Source organism: Atheta coriaria, unplaced genomic scaffold (genome assembly GCF_025399875.1).
Source record: "Atheta coriaria isolate IRGN ID8LTWV9N9 unplaced genomic scaffold, Caltech_Dcor_3.1 hic_scaffold_50_pilon, whole genome shotgun sequence".
NCBI lineage: Eukaryota > Metazoa > Arthropoda > Insecta > Coleoptera > Staphylinidae > Dalotia > Dalotia coriaria.
Genome location: NW_027045492.1, coordinates 101,223 through 128,855, shown reverse-complemented (window position 1 = coordinate 128,855; position 27,633 = coordinate 101,223). Strand labels below are relative to the sequence as shown.

The 27,633-nt window shown below is 33.8% G+C and overlaps 5 protein-coding genes and 1 long non-coding RNA gene across 7 annotated transcripts; 1 reads left to right on the top strand and 5 right to left on the bottom strand.

The window, feature by feature from the left end:
• Nucleotides 1-10,061: 10,061 nt before the first annotated feature.
• LOC135802756 (odorant receptor 83a-like) lies at nt 10,062-14,247 on the bottom strand. The gene is made up of 8 exons (XM_065316386.1): nt 14,226-14,247; nt 13,924-14,158; nt 12,565-12,737; nt 12,009-12,099; nt 11,737-11,944; nt 11,574-11,675; nt 10,941-11,096; nt 10,062-10,361 (listed from the first exon to the last, which is right to left on the bottom strand). The coding sequence occupies exons 1-8, from the start codon at nt 14,242-14,244 to the stop codon at nt 10,308-10,310; spliced, it is 1,038 nt and encodes a 345-aa protein (XP_065172458.1). The 5' UTR covers nt 14,245-14,247; the 3' UTR covers nt 10,062-10,307.
• Nucleotides 14,248-14,529: 282 nt separating this feature from the next.
• LOC135802754 (biorientation of chromosomes in cell division protein 1-like 1) lies at nt 14,530-16,955 on the bottom strand. Its single transcript, XM_065316384.1, has 2 exons — nt 16,636-16,955; nt 14,530-16,546 (listed from the first exon to the last, which is right to left on the bottom strand). Exons 1-2 carry the CDS (start codon nt 16,932-16,934, stop codon nt 14,674-14,676), a joined length of 2,172 nt encoding a protein of 723 aa, XP_065172456.1. The 5' UTR covers nt 16,935-16,955; the 3' UTR covers nt 14,530-14,673.
• Nucleotides 16,956-17,140: 185 nt separating this feature from the next.
• On the bottom strand, nt 17,141-19,036 carry LOC135802755 (nudC domain-containing protein 1). Its single transcript, XM_065316385.1, has one exon. The coding sequence runs from the start codon at nt 18,881-18,883 to the stop codon at nt 17,279-17,281; it is 1,605 nt and encodes a 534-aa protein (XP_065172457.1). The 5' UTR covers nt 18,884-19,036; the 3' UTR covers nt 17,141-17,278.
• Nucleotides 19,037-19,414: 378 nt separating this feature from the next.
• LOC135802757 (uncharacterized) lies at nt 19,415-21,114 on the top strand. Of its 2 annotated transcripts, none has more exons than XM_065316387.1 (5): nt 19,415-19,556; nt 19,608-19,782; nt 19,840-20,158; nt 20,213-20,371; nt 20,487-21,114. In XM_065316387.1, the coding sequence occupies exons 1-5, from the start codon at nt 19,539-19,541 to the stop codon at nt 21,019-21,021; spliced, it is 1,206 nt and encodes a 401-aa protein (XP_065172459.1). In that variant the 5' UTR covers nt 19,415-19,538; the 3' UTR covers nt 21,022-21,114. The 2 variants fall into 2 exon arrangements, with proteins under 2 accessions (XP_065172459.1, XP_065172460.1); XM_065316388.1 differs by having other exon boundaries at nt 19,495-19,556; nt 19,641-19,782.
• A 42-nt stretch (nt 21,115-21,156) lies between these two features.
• On the bottom strand, nt 21,157-24,315 carry LOC135802760 (DNA (cytosine-5)-methyltransferase 3B-like). The gene is made up of 9 exons (XM_065316390.1): nt 24,206-24,315; nt 24,043-24,090; nt 23,883-23,947; nt 23,266-23,419; nt 22,617-22,719; nt 22,291-22,533; nt 22,058-22,196; nt 21,761-21,972; nt 21,157-21,707 (listed from the first exon to the last, which is right to left on the bottom strand). Exons 1-9 carry the CDS (start codon nt 24,221-24,223, stop codon nt 21,469-21,471), a joined length of 1,221 nt encoding a protein of 406 aa, XP_065172462.1. The 5' UTR covers nt 24,224-24,315; the 3' UTR covers nt 21,157-21,468.
• Nucleotides 24,316-24,417: 102 nt separating this feature from the next.
• On the bottom strand, nt 24,418-26,445 carry LOC135802763 (uncharacterized). The gene is made up of 3 exons (XR_010550619.1): nt 26,314-26,445; nt 26,113-26,233; nt 24,418-24,501 (listed from the first exon to the last, which is right to left on the bottom strand). It is a non-coding gene; the product is annotated as an uncharacterized lncRNA (long non-coding RNA).
• Nucleotides 26,446-27,633: the final 1,188 nt, after the last annotated feature.

Here is a 27,633-nt window from a genome sequence, read left to right as displayed (position 1 = left end):
TGAAAGGACTGAAGAAGAACAAGAAATTGCACGTGAAAAGCGAGGCAGAAAAAAGTTTGCCGGGTCAGCTAGTAATACATAGTAATGGATTATATATTACTTAATATCGGTTGATTCATCATAAAATAAAAATTACATTGAAAATATGGGGTCGAAAACACCCTATACCTCACGAACAGTTTGAGTTTTTCATAGTTTCCTATCGCTATGCTAAAATTCGAAAGCCTCTCTACAGGATACATCCCTTTTTAATTTTCTAGCCCTTCCATAAGTGTACTAAAATGCCTCATAAAAATTGGCATTTTTCAAAAAAATTAAAAACAAGATATGGAAAACATCTTGTATCTTAAGAACTATTTGACTTTTTTGTAGTTTCTTGTCGCCTTTTAAAAGTTCGAAAGTCTTGCTACTGGCCCTGATTTTTACAGTTACTTATCGCCACGTTAAAGTTTGAAAGTCTTTTTACAGGATGCATACCTTTTCAATCTTTTAGCCCTTCTGGAAGTGCCCTAAAATGCCCATTAGAAATTGGCATTTTTCAAAAAAATTGAAAACATGGTGTGGAAAACACCTTGTCTCTCGAGAACTATTTGGCATTTTTGTAGTTTCTTATCGTTATGTTAAAGCTCCAAAGTCACTCTATAGGATGCATGCCTTTCTAATCTTCTTATGCTTTCGGAAATGTCCGAAAATGCCTTTTAAAAATTGGCATTGCTCAAAAAAATTGAAAATATGATGTCAAAAATACCCTCTATCTTGCAAACTAATTGATTCTTTTAGAGTTTTGCACCACCATATTAAAGTTGGTAAGTCTCTCTGCTAGATGATGCATACCTTTTCAATCTTTGTGCTCTTCCGGAAAAAACTTAAAATGCTCTTTAAAAAATGCCATTTTTCAAAAAAATTTAAAATATGGAGTCAAAACCACCCTGTATCTTGTGAGTTAATTGATTTTTTTAGAGTTTTGCACCACAATATTAAAGTTTGTAAGTCTCTCTAATAAATGCATTTTTTTCAATCTTCTAGCCCTTTTGGGAGTACCCTAAAATGCCCTTGTATCTCGAGAACTATTTGACTTATTTAATGTTTCTTATCCCCGTGGTAAAGTTCAAAAGTCTTTCTAATCAAATCATATCTTTTCAACCCCCTAATCCTTCCAGAAGTGTCCTAAAAAGTTAAGTTTGTTAAGTTTGTTAAATTTGTTTTCAGTCAAAGGACAGGGCTGTATTTTTTAATATTTTTTTATCGATCAAAGAACAGGGTTGAATTTTTTTAGTCGAATAACAGGGTTGAACTTTTTTCTTAATTTTATTTTACTTTAACAACAGCGTGAAACTTTTTTAAACTTTTCTGTCGTAATATTAAATTAAAAACTTGGAAATTTGTATTCCTGTATTCCTTTGTATTTTTTTTATTTAATAAAAGTTATTAATTATGAAATAAAAATGAATTTATGATGAAAACCATTAGAGATAGAGAAAAACGGTTTTCATACTTGAATAAAGATTTACATTTTGCATTATTAAACATGTTAATATTTTCAGTTATCAACACTTTCGTAATATTTAAAAATGGTCCATAACATGAAAACTAATTATGATATGGTAACCAAACCTGGATTAATGGAATCCTGGTGATGTCTTACTTCAATTTGAAACATTTGGGGTAAATCGGAGAAATGGTTTTATTCGATCAGTTTAGAATTTACCACTCATTTTCTGAAATAATAATGTTATCGGAAAACTGATTTCATACCTTTCATCCCTTTGGAAAACTCAATCGATTAGCGTTTTCCATTTTTTTCTAGCTTAAAATTTTTTTTTTCAGTTCAAAAAGAGTCAAGTGCAACCTCTTGATCTTCTTGAGTGGGCTTTGGCAACCTCTTGATCTTCTTGAGTGGGCTTTGGTCAACTTTAGAAAATGAAAAAAGTAAATCTGCCACTTTATAGATCTTTATCTCGGCATGAAAAAAATGAAAAAAGTTTTTTACTAACTTTATTATTTTATATTTCAAAATTTTAAAATGTTATCTTATCTAGGATTGAATGCTAAACATCGGGGTGTTTTTGGTTTTTGTTTATCTCTATTAGTTCCTGAGCTAATTAATTCTTTAGTCTCGATGGGAGTGCACATTTCACTTACTGAGATTTACCGAACAAATCCTTACTGCTATTAGGAGAAAAGTTTAAGTTAGAAGAAAACTTTTTTGAATGTTAGGCGCCTCCGCCAATTTTTTCATAATAAATTAATAGCATTTATTAAATTTAAAAAAAATACTGTTTTATTAATCAGAAATACAAAATTCCAACTTTATAATTTAATGTAAAGTTTTAAAAAGTTTGACGCTGTTGTTCAAGCAAAATAAAATTAAGAAAAAAGTTCAACCCTGTTATTCGACCAAAAATATGCGACCTTGTTCTTTGACCCAAAATTTTTTAATTAATTCAGCCATATCCTTTGACCGAAAACAAATTTAACAATAAAGTTCGATCCTGCTATTCGAACCAAAACTAAAATTTTTGGGACAAAAATAGCTATTTTTGAAGTACTTTTTAGGGCACTTCTGGAAGGATTATGGGGTTGAAAAGATATGGATCGGGCAGAAAGACTCTCGAACTTTAACATGGCGATAAGAAACATTAAATAAGACAAATAGTTCTCGAGATACAAGGTTTTTCTACACCATGTCATCAATTTCTTGAAAAATGTCAATTTTTAAAGGGCATTTTAGGGCACTCCCGAAAGGGCTAGATGATTGCAAAATAATGCATCTAGTATAGAGACTTACGAACTTTTATATGATGGCGCAAAACTCTAAGAAAATCAATTAATTCGGAAGATATAGGGTGTTTTTGACACCATATTTTCAATTTTTTTAACAAAGCCAATTTCTAAAGGGTATTTTAAGGTTTTTCCGAAAGGGCTAGAAATTTTAAAAGGAATGCATCTTGTATAGAGACTTACGAACTTTTATATGATGGCGCAAAACTCTAAGAAAATCAATTAATTCGGAAGATATAGGGTGTTTTTGACACCATATTTTCAATTTTTTTAACAAAGCCAATTTTTAAAAGGCATTTTCGGACATTTTCGAAAGGGCTAGAAGATTAGAAAGGTATGCATCCTATAGTGGGACTTTCGAGCTTTAACATGACGATAAAAAACTATAAAAAATGCCAAATAGTTCTTGAGAGACAGGGTGTTTTCCACACCATGTTTTCAATTTTTTTTTAAATGCCAATTTCTAATGGGCATTTTAGGGCACTACCAGAAGGGCTAAAAGATTGAACAGGAATGCATCGTATAGAGAGACTTACGAACTTTAATATGGTTCTAAAAAAATCTATAGGTGCCCAAAATACAAGGTGTTTTCTGCACCATTTCCTCCATTTCTGGAAGGGCTAGAAGATTGAAACGGTATGCATCCTGCAGAGAAGCTTTTGAGCTTTAACAGGGCAATAAGAAACTCCAAAAAAAGCAAATAGTTCTCAACACCATGTTTTCAATGTTTTATGATTAATCAACAGATGTTATGTAATATATAATTCATTACTATGTAGTAAATGTAGTATGCATATTAAATGTCTTGTGTTCAATTTAATAAAATAGTTCATAGAAATCCGTGTTCTTGCGAGCAATTACAGGTACCCGGTGGCTTCGCCATTCAATTCTTTGTTCGTCTACTAATTAATTGTGCAAATCAATATCATAAGCAAACGATATGAAACTCCCATCGATATTGCCACGAAATGTAGATACACAGGTGCCCGAAGGGTTTAGGCTTATCTATGGTAGTCATGGTACACAATTATAAACACAAATCATATTGAAAAACAATAGTTTTACGAGAGGGTGGGTAGTAATAATAATCAAAGTAAAGTAAACATTTATTGTACTCTATACCCTCACAATATCGTTATAATAACCAGTGTGTTGATAAGACCGCTAATGGTCGAAATAGCTATCCACATCAAGTTTGACAAACACTTGCATTGATTTGCAATGGTTTTAATAAAGTATCGTTTTCATAACAATATTGTGAGGGTATAGCGTACTGTAGATGTTTACTTTACTTCGCTTATTACACAAATCATAGTCCTTTTTTCTGCCTCTAGCTGCGCATGGTTTGAGAACGTATTGATGTACGGTGGTTCGTGTCCATAGCCACATTGAGACAGTTTAACATGACGTTCCTGTATTTCTATACTTCGTGATTATTTATTTATTGTTTCATGTTTCTTGGAATTATTTTCGGCGGTGTCCATAGCAACGTAAGGATTTAAACAAGTACTAATAAAATAGTGGCGCGCTCTACCGGCGAATGTTCGTTTAACATGATGTTCGGTCTCCTGTGTGTCTATACTTATTGTATCCGCAAGTCAACCATGGTTTTATGGTATTCAATATTATTTGACAGCTCAAATCCGGAGGGGTCTACAGATTAGCGTGGCCTATACGCTAGTAAAGTATCTACCTTAGCGCCGCCTCGTGGCTTATTTCTTAAATAGTGAGGTCTGAAACCTTGAGTACCATATGTTATATATATACTAGTTAACCGGGCAAACGTTGTTTTGCCATATAAATTATTTCTAGTTTCTAGATAAATTTTAGTGTAGACAAAGAGTAACTTACTTATTATAAGTGTGTCAGTATGAAAAATTTAATTAACTGAACTAATTGTGCCAAATACACTTAAAATGAATAATTTTATTATTATGAATAAAATAGTAATCTATAATATAAAAATGAATCGCAAAAGTGTTGTTAACCACTGTAAACGTTACTTACTACACTTGATACGTATACCATAATGATGGCCGAAAACTGTGTAGGGAGTGAGAGAAGTCTTATTGTGTGAGTGAAAAAGAAGACCGGCTTCAGTCTCATTCCTTCGAGCGGGATGAAAAAAAATTAAATTACCAAAATGGCTTTAAAAAATATAGGGGTTGGTGATAAAAAAGTAAATATTTAGAGTTGTATGTATTTTTTAATACCACATTATAATTTTAAGTGTATTTGGCACTATTAGTTCAGTTAATCAACTTTTACATACTTACACACTTATAATAAGTAAGTTACTCTTTGTCTACACTAAAATTTATCTAGAAACTAGAAATAATTTATATGACAAAACAACGTTTGCCCGGTTAACTAGTATATATATAACATATGGTACTCAAGGTTTCAGACCTCACTATTTAAGAAATAAGCCACGAGGCGGCGCTAAGGTAGATACTTTACTAGCGTATAGAACAAACTCATGAGTATTTATTTTTACTGTTTTGTACTATAGATATTAAAAATTAAACGATAACTGGCACCATCTATGCGCCACATGAAAAAACTCCATAATTAACACCAAAGTTTTTAAAACGTTCTTATAAGCTTGTTGTATATTTACAACATGGAGAATTTCATCCACATGGTATGTCGACTTTAAAATATTTCAACTCTTCACTTACACTTGCTTTTTTGTATTGTATTCAAGTTTTTTTTGTTGTACAGTTATTCATAAAAAAGATATAACAAATTTAGCAACGTTAGGCATTGCTTTGAATTTTTGCTACTCTAATTTTCATATTGAGTGTAGTCACTCGTTCTAATGATGAATTAGAACTACCATTGTAATTTGTCGTAAAATGCAAATCCATTTTAAGCAGTGCACAAAATTCAGCAAACAATATTATTTTGCGGTCGGGTCAGGGACATACGTAATACTCCTGGGTACAACATGAAAACAAGACAATAACTGTTAAAACTTTGTGTTTCTCGAAGCAAAAATTTCTATGTAACTTACTTCTTTTGACTTCTTTGCAAACATTGGTGTAGATAATTCTAGATGAAAATGTTTTCTTGCACATTTACCAACTATGCAAATGTAGCATTCGTTCATGAATTTATTAATTTGTGCTTTCATGTTAAGTCAATAATATTTCAAGGTCAAGTGGTTATATGTTTCATTTATGCCATTGCGGTTTTATTGGTTATAGTTTTGAATCATTTTGATTTGATCTTTTGATGTTACGACGCAAATGGGTCACGTCCACGTGTTTAAAGATTAGTCAGTTGTTAAATTGATTAATTGGACGTTTGGAATTGCATAGTGTGATCTGGGCTGTTCGGGTTTGCTAAATGTGTATCATGGACAAGATCTTCAGGTCCTTTTTAGGATCAACATTAGGCAGAATTGATGTGAGATCAAGTTCATTTAATTAGATCGCAATTTCTTCAATGTCAATTTCTACTCGTGATAATGCGTCGGCAACACGATTTTCTTTGCCTTTCTTGTATTTAATTTGGAAACTGAATTCTTCCCATTTTATACGTCACTAAAATAATTCAAGTATTTTAACGAAAACAGACACATGAGTGGCTTGTGATCCGTTTCTATGAATCACCAATTGCCGAAAGATCACTCTCAATTGTAATGTAGTTTCGCTAGTATGTTGTATGAAATTGTACTATGTAGTTTTCGTTATTTTGGTTTTTTTGTGGGGATCCTCGACCAAAATGTATTCCAAAAATTCCCAGCTAACCAAAAATGTCCAGTCTACCTACAATTACTTCACTTTATTGTTGTAAAAACAGTTGTAAATAATTTTTATTGCACCGTTCCTTAAATTTTGAAATTCCCAATACTTAAGTTCCAAGTAAAGTTGGTCATAGCTCTAAACCCAAATTTTCCTTTCCCAATACTCCACCAATCAGCAATCGCCAAACTCCTACCCTTGCTTCTGTTATGATTCGATTTCCAGATTGTATTAATATTTTTAGTTCTTGAATTCTTGCCGGTCTCCACAAAATTATTGTCAGTGTTGGTGTTCTTCTTCTTTATCTCCACGTTCCATTCCTGCTCCTTGTGAACGTCTACGCTCATATCAACTGGCGTAGTCCGTAGGATCTAGAGATTGGATCCAGAAAAGAATATACACTCCAATCCTCCGTAACTACGAGAAATGTACTTCAACACGTCAAATTGATACAACCGTAAGCCTAATGCTTTCTTTTATTATACGATTTATATTTGGTCTTTGTTTGTAATCCGCGTATAGTCGTTAAAATTATATTTTAAAAACTTAACCAAATGGGTGGAAATGTTGGTGAACAATCAAAATCTGCTTCACCACCAGTTCATAAGTACAATTCAAAATTATAGGTACTCAAGCTGCCTTTGTTAATTTTATCACTCATGGAATCTAAACTCAAAGGTGTTGTGCGTGCACAAACTAGATTTACCAAATTTAACAATTGTTTAAAAATTGCCTGATAAACTTATTTGGAAACAGACGAGATACTTCCCAGATATTAAAATAACTAAATCATGTAAAACAATTAAGAAATGAGAACGATCAAATTTTTTATCATAAAATAAAAGAATTATTAACAATAGCTTTAAACAAAGTTCAAGGAAATCCTGTTCATTAATAAATAAAGAATTTATGATAAATGAAATTGCATTGCTCTTGATTATTCTTAACTTGTATGACGCTAAAAAAACAACAGGAGATATTGTATACATCTGAAAAAGTGCATATAATGGATCTCGTCGAATAAAATTTATGCTATAGTGCGTGATGAAAAATTGTTGACAACATTCTGTAGGTCAGAGAAATTCTCTAAAGAGTTGTTCATCAGTTTAACAAAAACTTTTGAACTGTGAAAATCTACAATTTTTTGACTTCAGATAAAATGTTGGCGAGTGTGATTTTTAGTGATGATAACCCAAAAAAAGAGAGAAAGATCAAGCGAAAGTGAAGATGAAATATGTAAAACTAGAACTAAGGTTGATCAACCACCTAAAAAAAACTTCAAAACTTCTTTACACTTAAAAGGATTAAAGGTGAGAAAAAAACAATATGTGTGTAAAAAATCAAAAGTGACAAAAAATATTAGCTGAAAATATAACATTACTTCCGGTATGAAGAAGCATTTACAGTCGGCTCATTACGAAGTAATTTATGAGAACTTAACTTCAATTCAAAAACCATTGTCAGCGAGTCAAAAAAAATTGACAGATGTTTTCTGAACACGCATTTTAATTTTATTTCAATCTCAAATAACTTAAACAATATAACTAATGAGAATAATTTTGATTTTATTTATATTTGCAGCAATTTTTGTCCAGTTTGTTTTTTAATTATCGTTTTGACTTCAATAACATAAAACCTCTTAGTATGTACTTGTAATAAAAAATATTGGTAGACTTGTAAGGACTTAAAAGAATATTATATTTTAGAATAAATTATCACCGAAGGATTATGAAGCTATAATTGAGGAGTGGATGGCGAGGAAAAAATTGCCCTTGAGTTTTTTCGATGACGATGATTCTCAAAATATTTGTCATATTTTAAATCCCAACATTAGTGTACCTCGACGTTATTGCGCTCGGCGAATGGTGATGGAGCATTTTCACAAGCAACGAGTGAGAGTCAAGGAAACTTTGAACTGTTCTAAATTTTCATTCTCTGACAATGGTTGGATTTCTATGGACTTCAGATCATATTACGGCATAACTATTTACTTCATCGATGATAATTGGCAGCTACAATGTTTAGCTTTAGATTTTATTCCTTTTTGTGGTCGACATAGTGGAAAAGATATCGCGGAAGTATTTTTATATGCACAAACGAATACGGGTTAGAGAATAATATTCAAGGAATAACCGTACTTTTATGGGTGAATTAAAAATGTTGATGGAAAAAAATGATCAATTGTTCTGTTATATAAATCAACAGTTTTGTTGGTTTGTCCATATTTTGAACCGTAGTGTTTAAGATATTATGAAAATGTTGACAGTAGACCTTCAATGTGAGAGTAATATTCCGTACACTGAAGTAGACAATGTGGATGATGACGATTTATATGAAAAAATATTTGTTAATTACGCAGTACTTTTATTAAAAGTCTGAGCAATTACAAAATAATTTTACCGTTTGTAAAATACAACAACAAAATATATTATATTAGTTTTAGATGTTAAGTCTACATAGAATAGAATTCATGATATCATTGAAGTAGGAATCAATTTTTAAAAAATTGCTTAAATGTATTTAGGTTAAGTCTGGAAATAAACGTATATATTAAAACTAAGTGAAAATGAGTGGTTATTACTTGAACAGATATATAATATATGGGCAGATCCATTAATTCTCGACGAAAGTGTGCGCACTCAAGTCGGCGATATTGATACCGATTTTTCTCTCAAAAGTACACCTTATAGGAAGACGATTTTGAAAATTTAGGTTCGATATAATCAAATATGGCCGCCAGAGAATTTTTTGAATTTTAATAAAAGTCGATTTTTTACTGATTTTCAATAATTTATATCTCAGCTTTTATTCAATTTAAAGGTTACTACCAAACGGCATTCTTCTTAGTAGACTCTCTACATTTAAAAAAAATTGAGATACTCAGAGCGAAACATGTCAACTCAAATATATAAATGTAAATCCACAAAATCACGTATAACTATTAATAAATAAATATACAAAAATGGATTACGTATTCAACATTGAAAGTAATAAAATATGTATATCGTCAATATAAACAATACAAAATTAATACCGATATTCTCGTAAGATATTTTCCGTTACGCGTTGAAATGTGCTGTGTCGCCGTGTGAGCCTTTAAGCCGAAGGGCATTCAGCGATATGCATAATAGCCATTATTCACAGAAACAGCCAAATAATATATTACGGAGATTTGCATTGCAGGACCGGAAATAAGAATTGAATTTTATGCGCCGATATCTAACAGAATTATTAAATTAAGCAAAGTTGTGATTATGTAATGCAATTGAACTTAATTGGTAATATTATTTAGATAAAGTTTTATTGTTGGTACGAGACTTGTACTGGAAAATTTATGTCATCGCCCGGTGTGTTATTTCGTTTACTTACCTTATAAAACTTATTTTGTTTATAACTATAGTCACGCAGAGAAATTCAATAATATTGTTTGTCCCATACATATGGGATGTGGGACCACCTAATCTAATTAACGAAACAAAATTTAAAAAAAAATTTAAAAAAACTAAACCAAAATCATTTGTTATCGCTGGGCTTAGAGGTATGAACTTAGTTGCACTGGAATAGAATTGATAAACAAAATAAAGGGAAACACTACAGAGTGATTGATGAATGCATAGGATACTCTACGTTGGTCAAAACAAAGCAAAACCAGACAAAACTTGGTTTAGATGTAGTCACCTCGCACAATCGGAATTTGGCTCAAACCAAAATCCAGTATTGTCTATTATCTATTTTCTAGCATTATACATTAAACTGAACAAGTATAATTATTCTGCATCACTCATTCACTTGGCGCAAGACAGCAAAAAATGAGGCTGCTTTCTTTATAAACTGAAACAAACAAAAATGTCAGAGATATACGGCGGGGTTTTTACATCAGCAAGTGCGTCACGGAAAACCCCGACTCGCGGTCAATCTCATTTTGCGGTATTTTCAAAACAAACCATTGACCACATTATTTGCTAGTTGGTTTTTGTCACCTTGTATTGCGTGTGGCGATGCAACTCACGCTATTAATGCACTTTACCGCCCTCACTGATTTAACTGATCAAAAAGGTCAATAAGGAATAAACAATAGTCTTAACTAAGGAACCTTTAGAAAAGATTCACCAAAAAAGTTTCCCGAAAACCCTGTCCGCTTATCAAAAAAGCGGGGCGGATACTATAACTGTTTTGTACTTTTCAATTCGGGACACTTTTTTAAAGTAATCTCATACAAATCAGTGGTGATGTGCTACGAATGATTTTTCAAACAGTTTAAACAGTTAAGAAAGCCAAGCATTAAAAAATGTATATAATTAATAAGTTACGGTTAAAGTTGTGGGGGCAGGTAAATATGCACATTTAATTTGCGTTAAAAATATGATATTATTTTAAGTAGAAAATTAACCGTGAATTTATTATTCTTACCTCCATACAAACCTCCAAGGATATTGGCATTAGTTTCCCAGCTTGAAGGTAGTTGTTCTTCGCCACCCGCATTTGCAAAAATTTGAAGTCAAGCAAAAAGTTTCTGTCACAGATATACCAAGGCATTTTGAACAAGATTGTTCGTAATTCCTCCGCCTAAAACACAGCAAGCTAAAATCAGAGAGCATTATATACCAATTAAAGCTTAAATTTATGCACTTTTCCTTGATATCCATGCTTTATTCAAGCAACAGTCTTTGTTCAATATCATCTTTATTTGAGGTGATAAATACGCTTCTACGTTTTACTAAAATAGAGAGATGAAAATGCCACTGGCTTTTTTATATACTTGAAAGTTATATGCAATGTTTTTGAAGCAACTGATATTCACTTGGCATCTTTAGGCATCTTGCACACTAATCAGCTGTTAAACGATTTTTTTTTTCAATTACTATTTTCCTCGGTGGTGATTTAAAAAAACTAATGATTTTCAAAATCTGACTACTGATTCTTCAGCTTTATTTTTATAACAATATTTTTATATATTGGATTAATATTTAATAATAAACTACAGAAGTTATTACTTAAAAAGTAATTTCAGTCAATTATCAATTATAAATACCATTGTCTTACCTTATTTGTCAGTCGTTCTCCAAAAAAAGTAATAATGAACACCTGCGTCAAAATTGCAAAGAAGTAGGTCACCAATGCCATATACATCGCTTTGTTATCAGTCTATGAAGTATCATTAGTTACAAATAAATGGAAGCTGATGTGATGCTGATGTGATACGTACGGTAACAATTGTAAACAATACAAAAATCATGTAGGCAAAAATAAAATTAAGTTCTATGATAAGAAGTGGAGATATAAATTCATAAAACTCATCCCTGTAAGCTAACAAACGCTGGTGATGAGCGATGCAAACGTGTAAATTTTCCAGGACACCGCTTTTAAACTCAGTATCATTACTTATTTCGTCCACCATTTGGATCAATTTTGAACTTAATTAAAAAATAATTAATGGTTCCGATCAATCACTAGCATAAAGTTAAGAAAAATTCTTACTCGTTGGGATTTTCCATGTATTCTTCTACTTCCGTCCTCGACATTCCGCAATTGTGAAGAACATTTGGAATCATAAATTTAAAGTCATTTCCTAAAATAAATAAACAATATTTTTGCATATTTATGTCTCATATTATTTCTATGAATAGGCAAAAATTGACAAGTATACAATTAATCTTTTACATGCACACGATAACTAGATATTTACCACACCTAGAAAAAGTTGAAAAAAAAACATAGTATTAGCATAAAATAATTTGACAATTGTTTCTGTTCTGGTTTCAGTACAGTACTGGTACTAGTGCATTTACCTACGAGATATGACGTATATGTCGTATATGTCTCGTATATGTCACTATTCACGTATTACACTGTTCCGACGGCTTTTTAGCCAAACTTCAACCATTTTTATTTAACTCTACTGACTCTCGATTTCAAAAGTAACTATTAAAGAAAAAAAATTAAATAAAATGTTATGGTAAAGAGACAAGCAATAAGAGATGTAAACCCTTATGAACATAAGTCATTTAATTTACCTAAATGCAATATTACTTACCAAGTAATTCAAATTGATGTTGCATAAGAATATGAAAACAAATGTTAAACATTTCAATGTTGGCGAAGCAGCAAACCATGAATACTTGCGCAAAAGTTTGTAGCAGTAACGTAATATAAAAGTTAGCTTCAGTAGTCCAATCATAAAATAACCACATTGGCAAAGGTAATTCTCTGTATAATAAAAAGAGAAATAAAGCATTATTGACTTTTTGCAACTTGTTAGGCATTACTTACACTACAACACGAGCCCACAAGTATTGAATTTAACAGAAATTTTGATTGCAAAGTAGGTACATACACATGAATATAAGTTATAAATAAATTTTCATATAATGATTCTTATAAGATTTCATTACAACGTACTCGTAATGTGCGACTCTTTTGTTGTCGTGTATAACACTATAACGCTTTTCAACAAATCAAATAACGAAAACAGACGGCAGTGAGGGTTAATCTTAGACTCCAATACTGGAAATTTTCGAATACTTTTGAGACGCTAGAACATATCGCCATAACTCCTCTCTGATTCGATGATAATTTCTAATTACTACGCGGCACAAGCTTCTTTGTGTTATGTGTCATAAGCATGTGTCATAATCGGACAATTAGATGGAGTGTGCCGAAATCTTAGGCAATAATATTTTTACTTGCGACCACAAGAAACTTGCAGAAATCAAAAATTTTTAGTACCAAGCCTAACAATTAGCCAATGTGTGTATGATAAAAAACGGATTTTTATTGGTTGGACACAATTCAATTGAATCAGAGGAATATTTGAAAGTATTAACAAATACTGGGCAGAAATTTCATGAAAACAAATTATCCCATTATCAACTACAAATAAATTCATAATCTATGAAAAACTAATAGCAGTCAAAACAATAACAAGTAGAAAGCAAGTTGTATTAATTCTTGCAATATTAATTAAATTATTAATGGAAAAAGTTATCATGTTATTGTACCTGAGCCAAAATTCCTTTTATAGATTAAGCACAATTCAAATCTTAGAGGCAAAGAGATTGCTGTCAATTATTACCTACGCGGGTTCACATAACACATTTTATAAATGATAGGCAAGAGTTTAAGAATGTTACTACTTTACTTTACTTAGAATACTATTAATCATTAGTGGCATTAATGGAAAGAAATCCAACATCCATAACATCAAAACCTGTAATTGTTTAAATCACGCAAACATAAATGATATAGGTTGAAGTATTAGAATCAGTAATAATATTAAATAAATAAAATAAATGGTAATTCCAGACTTGCAACGTCAACTTTTCTTATATGCATCGAAAATCTACCCGTAATTTTTAAAAATTATTTGCTTTAATAATCAAAGAAATATACATACTTATTTGATTTGAAGAGAGGCGAAAACGAGAACAATAGTCCACATCCCCAAACAAAGCCCTGCCATACCAAGAGCGCCATATCAGCTAAGCGACGTCCCCTTTTCATGGTATACTTATCAAATGCAAAACTTCCGCTCTCTTTCATCACCATATTCATGCGAGCCATTAAATACTCAACCGAATCGTAGTTATACATGAAGTAAAAAGATCGGATGACAATGCTGCTGTACATAGCTGAAGGTACGAGTATACTCGTAGGAAAGAAGTATATATTTTTAGGTGCTTATTAAAACTGACTTACCAATATTGATAATATGCATAGCAACGTCCGAAATCTGCACAAACCCATTAATGTAAACATCAATGAAGGTAAAAACCAGTGTACCAGTTAAACAGGCAAAAACAAAAACACGCCAGAGATAATAGAAAGCTTTGATAACCAAAGGCCATTCTGGTTCTGGGCGGTATTGAGAAACCAAATGCATAATAATAACATTTTTGGCGTAGTATGGCTCCACGACCTCCATGGTAAACCAAATTTAAGACACCAAGTCAAATTTAGAGGATGATTTCATTTATATATCAAGCATTTAGAAGCGAAATAATAGGGTCAAATATATAATTCAATCAAGGAGTAGTAATTAAGACAAAAAATGTTAAATTAAACTCGCATTATAAATTCTCTTTACAAAACCAAATATGATGCTGTTTGAATAACCAATGCAATGGCTATATAATAAAATAATTGTTTATTCATCAATGTTTCTCCTTTGTCTGGTCGTCGTACGTTTAAAGAAGAGCCGTGGTTTATACAAATCATCACTAGAATACCGTTTTGAAGCAGTCACAACCCTCCGCTTAGGTTCCGCGATTGGAAGCTCATCTGTCTTCTTATCGATCGACTTGTCGCTATCACTCTCTGCCGGACTTAGAGGTAAATGAAAAGATAAGTTTGGGGAATCGTTAGAAATTAATAGTGCAGGGTTGCCTCCAGCGTTATTCATCGTCATTTGTTTCATGGGCAATTCATTCATGTTAATACCATTGTAACGACGTTTCTTCTGCCTGCTGATACAGTTCTCAACGTTTTGAATCTGTTTCTCGAGCTTCGCTAAGCATTTAGTCGCTTTTTTCAGATCGCACTCATCAGTTTCAATCGATGATTGGCTAAAATATTTTAAACTCACTTCAGCCGCGCAACCTGTAACATCTTCAGACACAATTTCATCTGTAACACCATTATTTCGCTTGTTGTCAGTTGTTGTTGTTTTCTTATCTGAATCATGCGACCAAATCCCTATGTTATTTAATTCAGTCTCTAAAGGGTAGTAAGTATCATAGTTGATGTTGGAATTAAGTTGCGTTTCAACTGCATCCCAGGTCGCGGCGCTGACCGATTTGGTTGGTGGAAGAGAGGAATTCATAACGATGCATTCGGTTTCCTTGTGATTTTTCATTGATTTTTGTTGATTATCCTTGTAGGACCTGTTTTTAGTTTCACGTTTATCAGAGTTCCCTTCCCCTTGGTTGGAATCATTCGAGTTCGTTGATTCTTTTTGAGAGTGCTGTGACGAACTGTTAGACTCACAATATGAACTTGAGGAACTTTTTAAGCCAGAACCGTCGTTGGAATCGCGGTCAGTTGAACGTCGCTCACCTCTATGCTTCGAACCGTAATGATCGTCTTTTCGGTCAACTTTTCGCTCTTTATCCTTATTTTTTTCGCTGCGAGATGAGGATGACTTTCTTTCCCTTGAGGAAGTATTGTGTTTTGAACGGACTTTATCATCTTTACTCTTTGAATCTGACCTTTTATATGAACTAGAAGAATCCCTTTCGCGTTTGTTACTTGAAGTAGAACAATATTTGTCTTTGTCGCGATGCTCATCCTTGTGCCTATCGGTCTTATGCAAATCTTTATTCTTATTTTTTTCATTTTTATCTGAATCTTTATAATCGCGATCTTTACTCCGATATTTATCTTTCACTTTAGATCTGTCATGTTTTCTATAATTCTTCTCACCTCTGTCCTCACTCCTATATTTAGATTTACTCTCTGATTTACTGTTTTCATCACTTTTTTGTTCATCCTTTTTAAGATCTGATTTGCTACTATTCAAATTACTATCACCTTCACCAATCCTATGTGTATCTTGATTTTGTTGGTCTTCATCTAACTGAAAAGTAGCACTTTCAACACAACTAGGTTCAGATATATGAGTATCATCTTTCTGAAGTGACTTAAGACTTGAATTGGAATTATGGCTTTGTAAGCCTGAGATACCAGACATATGAGAATCAATTGAATTGTCCTCATCCAATGGCTCAAATGGAGGTGATTCATCCTCATCTACTTTCATACTCTCTAGACTTAAGTTTGATTCTTCATTTTTCCCATCACGTCGCGATTCGGGTGAAACAGCTTCTAACTCTTCAGACAGCAAATCATCAGTTCTAGATTTCAATTCATCATCTGTAACTTTCTCTGATTTCATTTCAGGTTTTGCAAGACCAAGATATTGACAAAACACATCAGTAACTTTTGGAAGAAATACAGTGTTCATTTTGGGGTTCACAACTTGATCGACTATTCGTTCTACACCTGTCTCCAGATACCCAGACCTAAAAATGTAAATGTTGTTATAATAGTCAACATTACCACTGTATTATATAGCAATTAATCTATACAGCATCCCTGAAGGATATCATACTCGTAAATATTCTTCCGCAATTGCTCCCGCAGCTGATTCTTGTTGATGTCGGGACTCCATGTTTGTTTTCTGAGGAACGAAGATACGCTGCCCTCGACGCGCTGCCGGAGGTTCTGGTAAGCCGGCTTGGTGTCGACATCCGCAATACATTCTTTGCGAAATGTGTCGAATATACCACGTGATTTCAGCTCCCAAACGATATTTTCGATCTGCATCGAATCGCCCGGAATATAACTCACTGGCATAGCGTCCATGCGATCAGTTGATCTAAAGCGACTAGAACTGCCCAGGTTATCCATTCTTTAGATCGGCAACTCCCGATACAGTGATTGGTGCAAACTTGCTTGCCAGAGGGCGCTAACTACAATAAATTTACGCGAGATATATTTAAATTCTCCTTTTTCTAATAGACATATTTGAGTAAACTAGTATTAAAAAGTACCCTTACTACTTTAGATCGCTTTAGTGCTCAGTCACGGCCTTGGTCATCAATATTTAAAATAAATGAGGTATGTTGGACTTTATTGTCTTTTATAGCATAAGAGCCAAAACAAATTGTTATCTGCTAATGAGGTTTAACCGAGTACAACTGTAATTCAAATCACGTACAAATTCAATGAAGAACATATAAAGGTATCTAATTCTAATTCATTTTAAACACGTGAACTTTATGTTCGCTTAACACGAACAAAACAGTATTGCTGGCTTTTACGCCCCAAATGTTGTCATCTGCTTCCAACTCTATCACTTGTTGAAGAGCGAGCTGCTTTACATGCCTGCCAGATCGACGATGTCGCAATTCTCCACTTGTAACATCAACATTTTGTCTATATACAAATATGTGTCTTCCGCCCTCAGCGATAATGGAATAACTGAGATCCGGTGCACATGTTGTAAACTTTCTTCGCAACTTTGACGCTCTAACATAACCCAAAGCAAACAGCGTACCGGTGTGTTCAAGATTCCATTCAGAATTGGAGCAAGGTTGATAGATGCAAATGTCATCATTTTGATGAACTGCAAATTGTTGTAACGCGCTATCAACAAAAACTATTTCTTGTGTATGAAGAACGCGATGTGAAACTATTTTCTCAGGCGTTATACGTTCGATAAGTGACCATTTGGACGTAGCAAAATCACAATCTTCTATTTGATCAGTCAATGTGGACTGTTTAGTTGCAAACGTTTCTCTTGGTTCCAAAAATCCCACAAACTGTTTCAGAATATTTTTAGCAGTTTTGGGATCATGCTGATATTCTCCAAGTGAAGGTTTAGATTGAATTAACTCAGGCCACATAGCTGCAGTTTCCTTATACAACATGATTTCCATTATTCCCCCATCATTTATAATCACATTTTGAGAAGAATCTATTTTATCATACAATATTTCATCCAAGACAATTTCTTCTTTATTTTTAATTGTGATCTGTTGATCAACAATATGTGCAATGGTTGCTAACATGTAGATAGTTACACTTTCATCTGTTTGTGACCATGTAAAGAATGTGTTTTTCAATCCATCATTATCTTCATTCACAAAACCACCATCTGAACTTACAATATATAAGTTTGTGTCAGTTGAAAGAAAAGCATAATGCAATTCACTCCTAGATTGCATTTCTTCAATACTCTTCCTACTCCAAATACCATTACAACATTCATATTGCACCCAGTATATAACAGATTTGTGTTCAGACCTTTTTTCACTTGTTTCTTCATTATCTGCCACAATAGCAAACAATATAAGATGCAAAACATTTTGAAATATTTTAGAATCCAAGATGACACAGCTGAAATCATTTGTTTCATTATAAATGCATCTCCATTCATCCTTTCTGTCTAAAATATAAATATTTCTTGATCCATTTGACACAACAGCGAAATTTTTGTCTGGAAAAACCATAGTGCAATTATAATTGGAGTCTAAGAAGGGTACTTCCCAATTCATGCACTTTTCCTCCAGTCCAAGGATATCTGATTCAATTTTATATATTAAGCGATCATCACCAATGTAATAAATTGCTTCAGTACCCTCTAATTCATCCACTTCAGATGCCAATATATGATTGTGCAGTGAGAAAAGTTTGGCATGTTTGAAAGTGTACTGTTCATTATTTGGTTCAACAATGTTCACTTTTGATGACAAGTTAATGGTTAATTTTGGAATGTCTTGCAGAGAGAGTTTGTAGCCAGGAAAATCAGTTTGCAGTAAAGTCCTATTTTGTTTCAGTTCCACTAGTTGAGTCATGTTTGAAAAATGTGTAGACTTTGAATTAAGGTTTATTTAAAACAAACTTGTGGACATATTTTATCTTAGTGGTGAACAAGTCGTAAGCAATATCGTAGGCACTTGTAGGGGTTATGTCTATCATTTGAACTAAATCAACGCTCGCCAACACCGCGACCGACAAAACGAACACATCATCCACTGTGAGTGGCAGCATCCACGCGCGAAATAATTAAACTTAGATATTTCTTTTTGCCTTATTATTAACTATAAACCATACTAATAATCCAGACCAGATTGTTCGTGATAAAGGGATAAAGTTAATGTTTATTTTGAACCCAAATTCAAACTTGTCGTTCGAAATGTTTTCCGAAACTAGAGAAAATTGTTCTTTAAATTAAAATAATAAGAAATGGGCTAGGTAAATGGCGTGCGAGGTATTTAACTAAAACTAAATTTGCAGTATCAATGTAACATATCGTTTGAATTTGGTATGCTTTATTTATAAGAATTGGTGATAAAGATTTTGGATGAAATTTATAAGTTCGTTTTGAAAAAATCTGGTATTTATGAAAATATTAGGTTGTTTTCTTTTCATAAGAGTTGGCTAAGACGAAATGAAGTACGTACATGTAAATATGAGTTTGACATCACTAATTCAGCCTAACTTATTATTATGGCACTTTATTTTTTGGTAATTTGATTTCCTTTACTCAATTATGTATTTAATTGCAAATTTATTTAGTTTTGGTTTTTAATTTATTCACAATGGACCAAGAATTTAGGAGAAAGTGTAAGTGACATGAACATGGCTCACTTTCAATATATTTCCAATAATCTTGGACCTGCTGAATGCAGGAAACTGGTAGCCTCTTTACACTTTAGCAACAGCGACTTACCCAATGCTCTTCAGCCAGCAGGTTAGTTAGATAATTATTAAAGTAAATTTTGTTTTATTTTCGTCGGAAACTATCAAGAACGAAAAGTACTCAAAGATGATTCTTGCTTGAAACAATTAATGCAATGGAATATGGATATAAGTGGCAGACAAGGAGCTACGCATGAAATCCTCGTTAGGCGATTGAAGCAGATAAATAGAGAAGACCTAGCACTATGGCTGACAAATGCAGCTTTTAATGCAATGAATAAGTCACTACAAGCAATATCGTCTGATAAATCCATGCGCATGTACGAACCCGTAATTTTACCTTACGTGAATTATTCGACAAGTGCCGCCGAAATCACACAACCTGGATTAAAGGTCACAACGCCGGAGTCATTAATACGAATTGTTAAGTATGATAATCAGTCAAAAATAGTTGGTAGTGTAATAACAAATACGCGTTATAGACAAAATGTACCCGACCCAGTTGAAGATGTTGTCATTGATCCCACTGAATGGACTATTTTCGATACAATTAGTTGGTCTATTGTTTTGATTCTATTTCTATTGATCATCGTACTGTTAATATATTTAACGTTGGCGTCTCCATGTAATCGCAAAAAAAGGTACAAAGGTCTCCCCCAAGATACAGCCTAATCTGATTTAATGTTAATTGGTTACTTGTTATTTGCTGGTTTCATGAATAGATTTTTATTTAGTCTTACCTGTGCCTAATTTAAGATGCCAATGTAGTGTACCATCATCGCCGCGCGAATACAATTTGTCAAATCGCTCCAGTCCAGTTTCATGTGTGCGTGCCCCAATCCTCCACCAACAGGAGAATAAACCCCATCCACAACGACACTTTGAAAGCCCGATAAAACAAACCACTTACATAGATGGAAAAAATATGCATTCATTTAAGAAGCATCCGAATGAGTACTCCATATGCGGAAGCAGTGAATGTCCGGCATTAACTACGTGCCATTGTGACTGCAGCAATCCTAGATGTAAGCGTGAATTTCAGAATGATTTCAAAAGACAAGCACAGTTCTCGGAATCACCTTCTTATAATGATATAACGGCATACAATCCATACGAAGGGAACTGCTCACAGTGCAAAGTACCACCGGCACCACGTCCGATTTGCCATGGGGGAAGCACATGTTTAGGCAATGAGTACACTGAAGGTCACATTCATCATAATGGCGCACGGACTATTGATATTCATCAAAAGATTGCCATTCCAATGAATAATATGGACAACAGCAATTAGTGTGTAATATGAATAACTGTATTATACGACCAAGAACTGGAACACATATCTAATATTGCTTATTTTACAATAAATATATATATTGAGTGTAAAGTCTATACAACTCAGCTCAGGGGATCTAGCATATTTCGACAGCTTTCCGAAATTCAAAAGATACTGTTACATCTACATCTATCAAATTTGGGACTTTCGTTCCTACTTCAACAGTTATTTCTGTCTTTTTTGCATTTAGCATCCCACAAAACGATTTTCCCCTGTCCCTGCAGTCAGCAAGGAAAGAAGATATGAATTAAACATGTAACATACGAATGGATGACAAACACATATTTTTAAATTACAAACATTTACTCTAGTCACCAAATGCTTTGAATGTTTTATTATTAAAAGGTTCTTTAATTAGTTAATTGAATTGATCCAATTATATTCCAATCCAATTCCAATCGTCTCCTAATCATAATGCAATACTTTATCTCTGTTAAGTCTATAGAAATACTTTACAAAGTGCAGTAGCATACATATCGTTTGTACACTCCATGCTCGACCCACAAGCGTCAATCGTGCAGATTTAGATAGAGTATCAAATTGTGTGTAATCTTGAGGCAAGCCGAAGATTTTCTCAATTTCTTTGATTGTTAACGGTGCCAATTCCATGTTTTCATCATATACTGCATGCTGTTTTATACTCCCTACAATTATTTTTGAATTTCATTTGATATTTCAAAAATCATATAGCGAATACCTTGTAACAACGAATTGGAGTTAGTAGTGATCGTGCGAATATGATCGACTGCCGCAGTGCGTCCTGGATCTAGATAGTCCTGAAGCACATGTTTCCCATCATAGGAGAAGTCAACATGAAGCGAGGGACAGTTGCCCCAAAAATATCGCTTTCGATCCTGAGGCGACACGCAAGGATACGCATTTATCTGTGATGGTTGACATTCCAAAATTCTATGTATAAGAGATGATTTTAAAAGAATTAATTTTTGGTTTTATGGGCCTGTTGTGTTGTTAGTTTATGATAATCCGCGCGTACCTAGATATAATGCTTTTCACTTCTTCTGGCATTGAAGCGACGTTTTCAAAGAGCCAAAAAAATGCTTGATTGCCAATTTGTTTCAGTGTCGTTATTATGCGAGAAAACTCGTAGAATAATACTCCGGTGCCATCTGGATCTAGAAAATAAAAAAGACAAATTTTTGAAAATTTGAAATGCGGATCTCCAGATTTTGATGTTGCCTAAATGACCCAGTCAATATACATAATTACCAAAAAGTCCTTTGCGATCAGGATTGGCCCTACTAAGATCATTGCAGGGTGAACCACCAAGTACAAGATGAATGGGTAGAATGTCTGCAAGTACGCGAGCGTTTATTTTGCGCACATCCCCATTGCCCAAATATTGAATCTTTTCATCATGGTGCTTCAAAGCAATCATCTTTGCATTGTAGTCCAGCTCGGCGGCAAAATACGATTCCACATTCACATCTAATTGGTTAAGGGCTAGTAAACCTGTGAAATCAGATAACTTCAGCACCGGTAATTCATACTGACGACTATAAGATGTACTCGTATGCCAATGCAAATGTAATTACCAGTCGCAATTCCATCAAAGAGCGAAAGCACGCGGAGACGTTCTTTCTTAAGCAGGATTCGCGGTATCGGGAATCCTTTGTGAGTATTGAAGAGCGCATGCAGCTTGAAACATAAAAATCCCAAATATTATATATAATCAATTAAGATATGTTGCGCAGAGTGAATTTTAATAAGAATAGAGAGTTTATTATTTAACGCCAATAATAATCCAGTGTTGCTTGATATACATAGAACAGAACTACCCTTGACAAAGTTCAACTAACTGTCAACTAAAGCACATGGTGGCTGGAAAGCCACTCAGCCACTTGAGAAAGAGCGCAAAACTCCACAAGATAATTAAGGAATAAACTCACACAAAGCAGCAACGTGACATGAAAATTTAATGCCCGATCTGTACTAACACGATGGGAGACTTAACCACAAGATCTATGACTCAAGCAAGGTCAATTGGGCCAGAGCCAGTTGCCATTTTTGGTCAACATTTTATGGTAACATCAACGATTAAATTTCAATTTTTGTGCAAAATCCTGCACGACAAGCATCTATCTTTAGGCTTCAATTCAAGATATGACTCCTGCTTTTCTATCACACATCATCTCATATCCGGTAGGTAAAGAGATCAGTGATAAATGTAAATCATTCACTTACGTGATTTCTCCAATCAGCCCGGCATTGGATATAGCGACCGCTTCTTGAGTGTCCGGTGCTGTTACACACAAAGCATATCCACACCGCCATATTTGCTATGTAAGGACGTAACCCCGTGGATCCCAAGTTGTCGAGACACTCGTAACAATATGATCTAAAGTATAGCAAACCCACAACTTCAATTCCTTATGAATTTAAGTGTAATACATTTACATTTACACCAAACATCATAGAGTACAAATGCACTTCGAAACAACTAATAACATGTATTGTTTGCGGGCTTAAAGTACAGGAGATAATTTATAGAAATAATTCTCAAATGATAAAGAATTAATCTCTCATGATATTCATATACTACGCTAAAGAGAAACTAATTCTCCACCTTATACGCATAAAGCAGTATAGACCTGGGTTAGTCCATGATTACAAAACCAGAAACGTTAATAAGAATACGGGATATTAAAAATAACAGCATTTTTGAGCGGCACTAGTGTCGCATCAAAGCGCAGGCCCGTTACAATGAAAATATCAAACATAAAACATAAAATAGGTACAAATTATTATCGTAGCGTAGCGATGCATTCGCTGGTACTACTTATATGAATCTACATACTTACAACCCGCACTTCAACATGCTGCATACGACCAGCTTGCCGAAACCGCCACAAATTGCGCAGCAATACTGAAAAAACGAAAGTATTGAATCATTGCAGGTTTGTATTTTTATATGTATCTATAATGCAACAATTTTTCAGCGTTAATATCCTGCTTACTCACGTGAATATTGTCCGCACCAATCATGAAAAATCTTCCTGTGTAACGCTCCTATAACAAAACTACTAATATCTTTTCGAACATGACCGGCGTGCATGAGAAACAACAACACTGTTTTCTATTTCTTCACCAGCCTATTTAACTAGCTTAATGCATTTTTACTTACCATACAAACGAAGCACATCCCACCTTGGAAGAGCGGGTGAGGTGTGTACACCTCGTCGTGGTAGCAACTAATACATAAGTTTTCCAAATCCTCCGTAGCGAATTTTTCAGTAAATCTGAAACAGTTTTCATAAGTGAAATGTTTATTCCTAGTTATATCTCAAGCGCAAATAATAACTTTATATAAATTTATATACAATACTTTATAATTACCGTAGTTTTTAGACGATTTGTTGAAATCCGTATTGTTTGCATCCTTTTTTAGCTGAATGTTGTACAAAATCTCATTTGGAATTTCTGTAAAATATGAAGGCAATATATGAAGGGTATTTGTATTGTTTTTGTATTCCTTAATTTTATATTTTAAGTACACATTGTACTTCGTTCAGTTACGTATTGCTGAGGGCTCGCCAATGTGTACATTTTTTGAGAGCTCCGCTGATCTACAATTTTACGTCCTACGCGCACCTGCAAATTAGAAGATAAGTGTCGAGTATCTTGCAATATTCGAATGAAATTTTATATAGTCTTAGTTAAACATTCAAAATCGTGATGTGCAGTTCAGATTTCATTAATGTTTTGAAGAAATATTTTTGTTTTCACAATAGTGCAATTGTGTGGACGTGGGGTCATGCGACTCCCCAGTAGTTTTTATCACTTTTAGTCGCTCTAAATGGCCTATAAAAGCAATGTGACTTATTTTTCAATAACCTTCATGCAGAAGTGATACTGCAGGAAAGTAGCAACTTATGATTCCTATATTGGCGCTCATGACTTATGCCGGGGGCGATGGATGAAGATTTGGAGAAACTGATGTCTAATGTGCAGCGATTAACAATTAGAATTTGGTTTTCAGATTACTTCATTTGGGCTATGGAGAACCATGTGAAGTACACTGGGTGGGACTTTTGGAACTTCATATTATGTATGCGATATCTGCTAAATTTCGTTTGATTTACGATTGTCCCCAGGGTGACCACACCGTACACATGTCGGTGTAATGGGAGTCAAATCTGTTTTTTAAACTTTTAATAATATCCAAAATTGATTTTGTCAAAGTGACTGAAAGTATTTCAAATATAGGTATTTAAGTAAGCAATGTATAGTGCAATAAAGTATTTTGTTTATCATTTAAATTATATATTTGAGTTCTCCCCTTAAGTGACCCCCATTACCACTCTTTTACCCACTACATCTTTGTTAGCTGTTAACTACTTAAGGAACCACGATCAGGTTTCATAATTGGGGAATCGTTTGCCTCACCTGTGTTGAGGAGAAACACATGGACAAAATTTCATCTTTCCTAAAATGACGAGAATTTGTAGATGCGGGCTCTTTAGTCTATTACGGAATATTTGGAAAATTATTTTTGTTCCTAAATATTTCCTAATTATTATTCATTTAATTATTTAAGAAGTCGTTATTAAACGAATATGTTGTTCCACCATGTGTATGTGAAATCACAGTGGATTTTATATTTGAAACTTCCACTAATACTTCCACCTATAAAGCGCTAGTTTTTTCACGCAAAATTTTTTAGATGCAAAAAGTAGGATACGGACGGTTAAAGCCGTGAGTAAAGTATGTTACTCACGAGCATTATGTAGGTTCCGATATAACAGATTTAAGGCTTTGTCAATTTAATTGAATAGCCATGGCTCTCCCAAAATTCAAGGGAACTATGAGAGACGCATGCAATAAATCGAATAAAGCAAAAAACCGAGAGGAAAAGCAGAAACGTGTATGTCAGCCCAAGAAAACAACTCATCCACGGTAAGATGTTTAAAGAAATTTGTAAAAAAAAAAAGTAAAAGGTGGAAGGTGGAAGTTTCTGTTCGAGTACGTAAAATATGCAGAGTTAGTGCATTCTAAACGTAAATTTAGAATAAATGTATTTCATGATAGAACCATTTTTGATGTCGTGAACCCTTCCCGGAAATCCATTAAAAGCCCATGCAAAAAGTGCTTGTTCAGTGGTTTCCTCTTCTACAGTTTTACTGCTATCGCCTACAAGTCCACGCCTATAGAACTAAGAATAAACACATTCAAAAATTGATGGGTTGAGGTGTTGGTATACAGTTGTTAGTATATTTTCGAGTGAATATATACCTTAAGTGCTTGTACCATTCCAGCAAACTGTCTTTTGCCCAAAGTAGAGAAGAAGTTCCAATCTTTGGCGTACTTTTCGAAATATAGGTGAAACTTTATCATCGATGTTTTTTTCACTTCTGAAATGCGTCCATCTCCGAACCAATACACCCATTCCGAATGATGCTTCCACGGTTTCTCAATTTGAGTCGCAGATAAAACAATACCTAAAAATGATGAAAAGGCAAATAGACTTATGGCGTGTAAAACTTAGCAAAATCGATATGTTAATTGACCTAGTAACATTTATCAGATCCTACCTCAAGTGCGATAACAAAGTCTCAGAAACTGTGAGCAATAAAAACTACCAAAAATAGGAATAATGTTCAAATCGTAGTTTTCTTTAGCCGCGTTGAACAATTAGGGAAAAATCGTCTCAGCATGCTCATACCTGGAGAATTCGCAGCGGTCGTGTGCCGTGCGCGTCAAACGTTTTTGTGATGGGTGAAATGTCGTGTCTGTTTATAGCAGTAGGTATATAAGTGAAATTGAATGGATTTGGTGAAAAGATCAATGTGTATACACTGCGCATTGTTGAAATAGTGTTTTTGTTTGATTCTTATTTGGTAGGCAAACAGGCAAACGCATATGATATGTACAAAAAAGTCCCGAAAAATTGACAGATTAGGTGCTGATCAGGCAATTTGGTGTAATATCGTACCATATATTGAAAAACAATAGTTTTATGCGAGTACTAATTAAAAGCAAATTAATCATTTACAAAGCAAATCGTGTAATCTTGAATAATAAGAATTGAGCGGTGCAAAGTAAGAGCACGGTCCAAACACACGCATGGTGGAGTTATCAACAATGGAGCGAGCGCCCGACGCGACAACAGTGTAATAATCGCAAAGCATACTGTATATTTGAGTAAAAAAAAAAAGAGTTTGAAAATGCTAATCCGGCGAAACAGTTGCTTATTGTTTTTGCACATAAGAGACATGTCTAGCAAACGTCGTGCGAAGTTGAGACGGGTCGCTTGGCGGATGATATAACTCACATAATAATAAAAATGCCCTATAATAATAGCCAACCAACTTTGTTCATGAATCTCTCCAGATTATACATAAAATTACTCATTACACTCATCATTTTAGTAACATTTTGATATTGCCATTTTAAGTTATAAAAAATACTCTGGTTTAATTTACATATTAAATTAATTTTTCTCCCGGGAATGCGAACGGGGGTATAATCCCTTGCTATCTCAACCCGTAGATGATATAATTATTGTAGCCACTCCTCAAAGTGAAGAATGTAGGTGGGAATGAAAGCAAGACA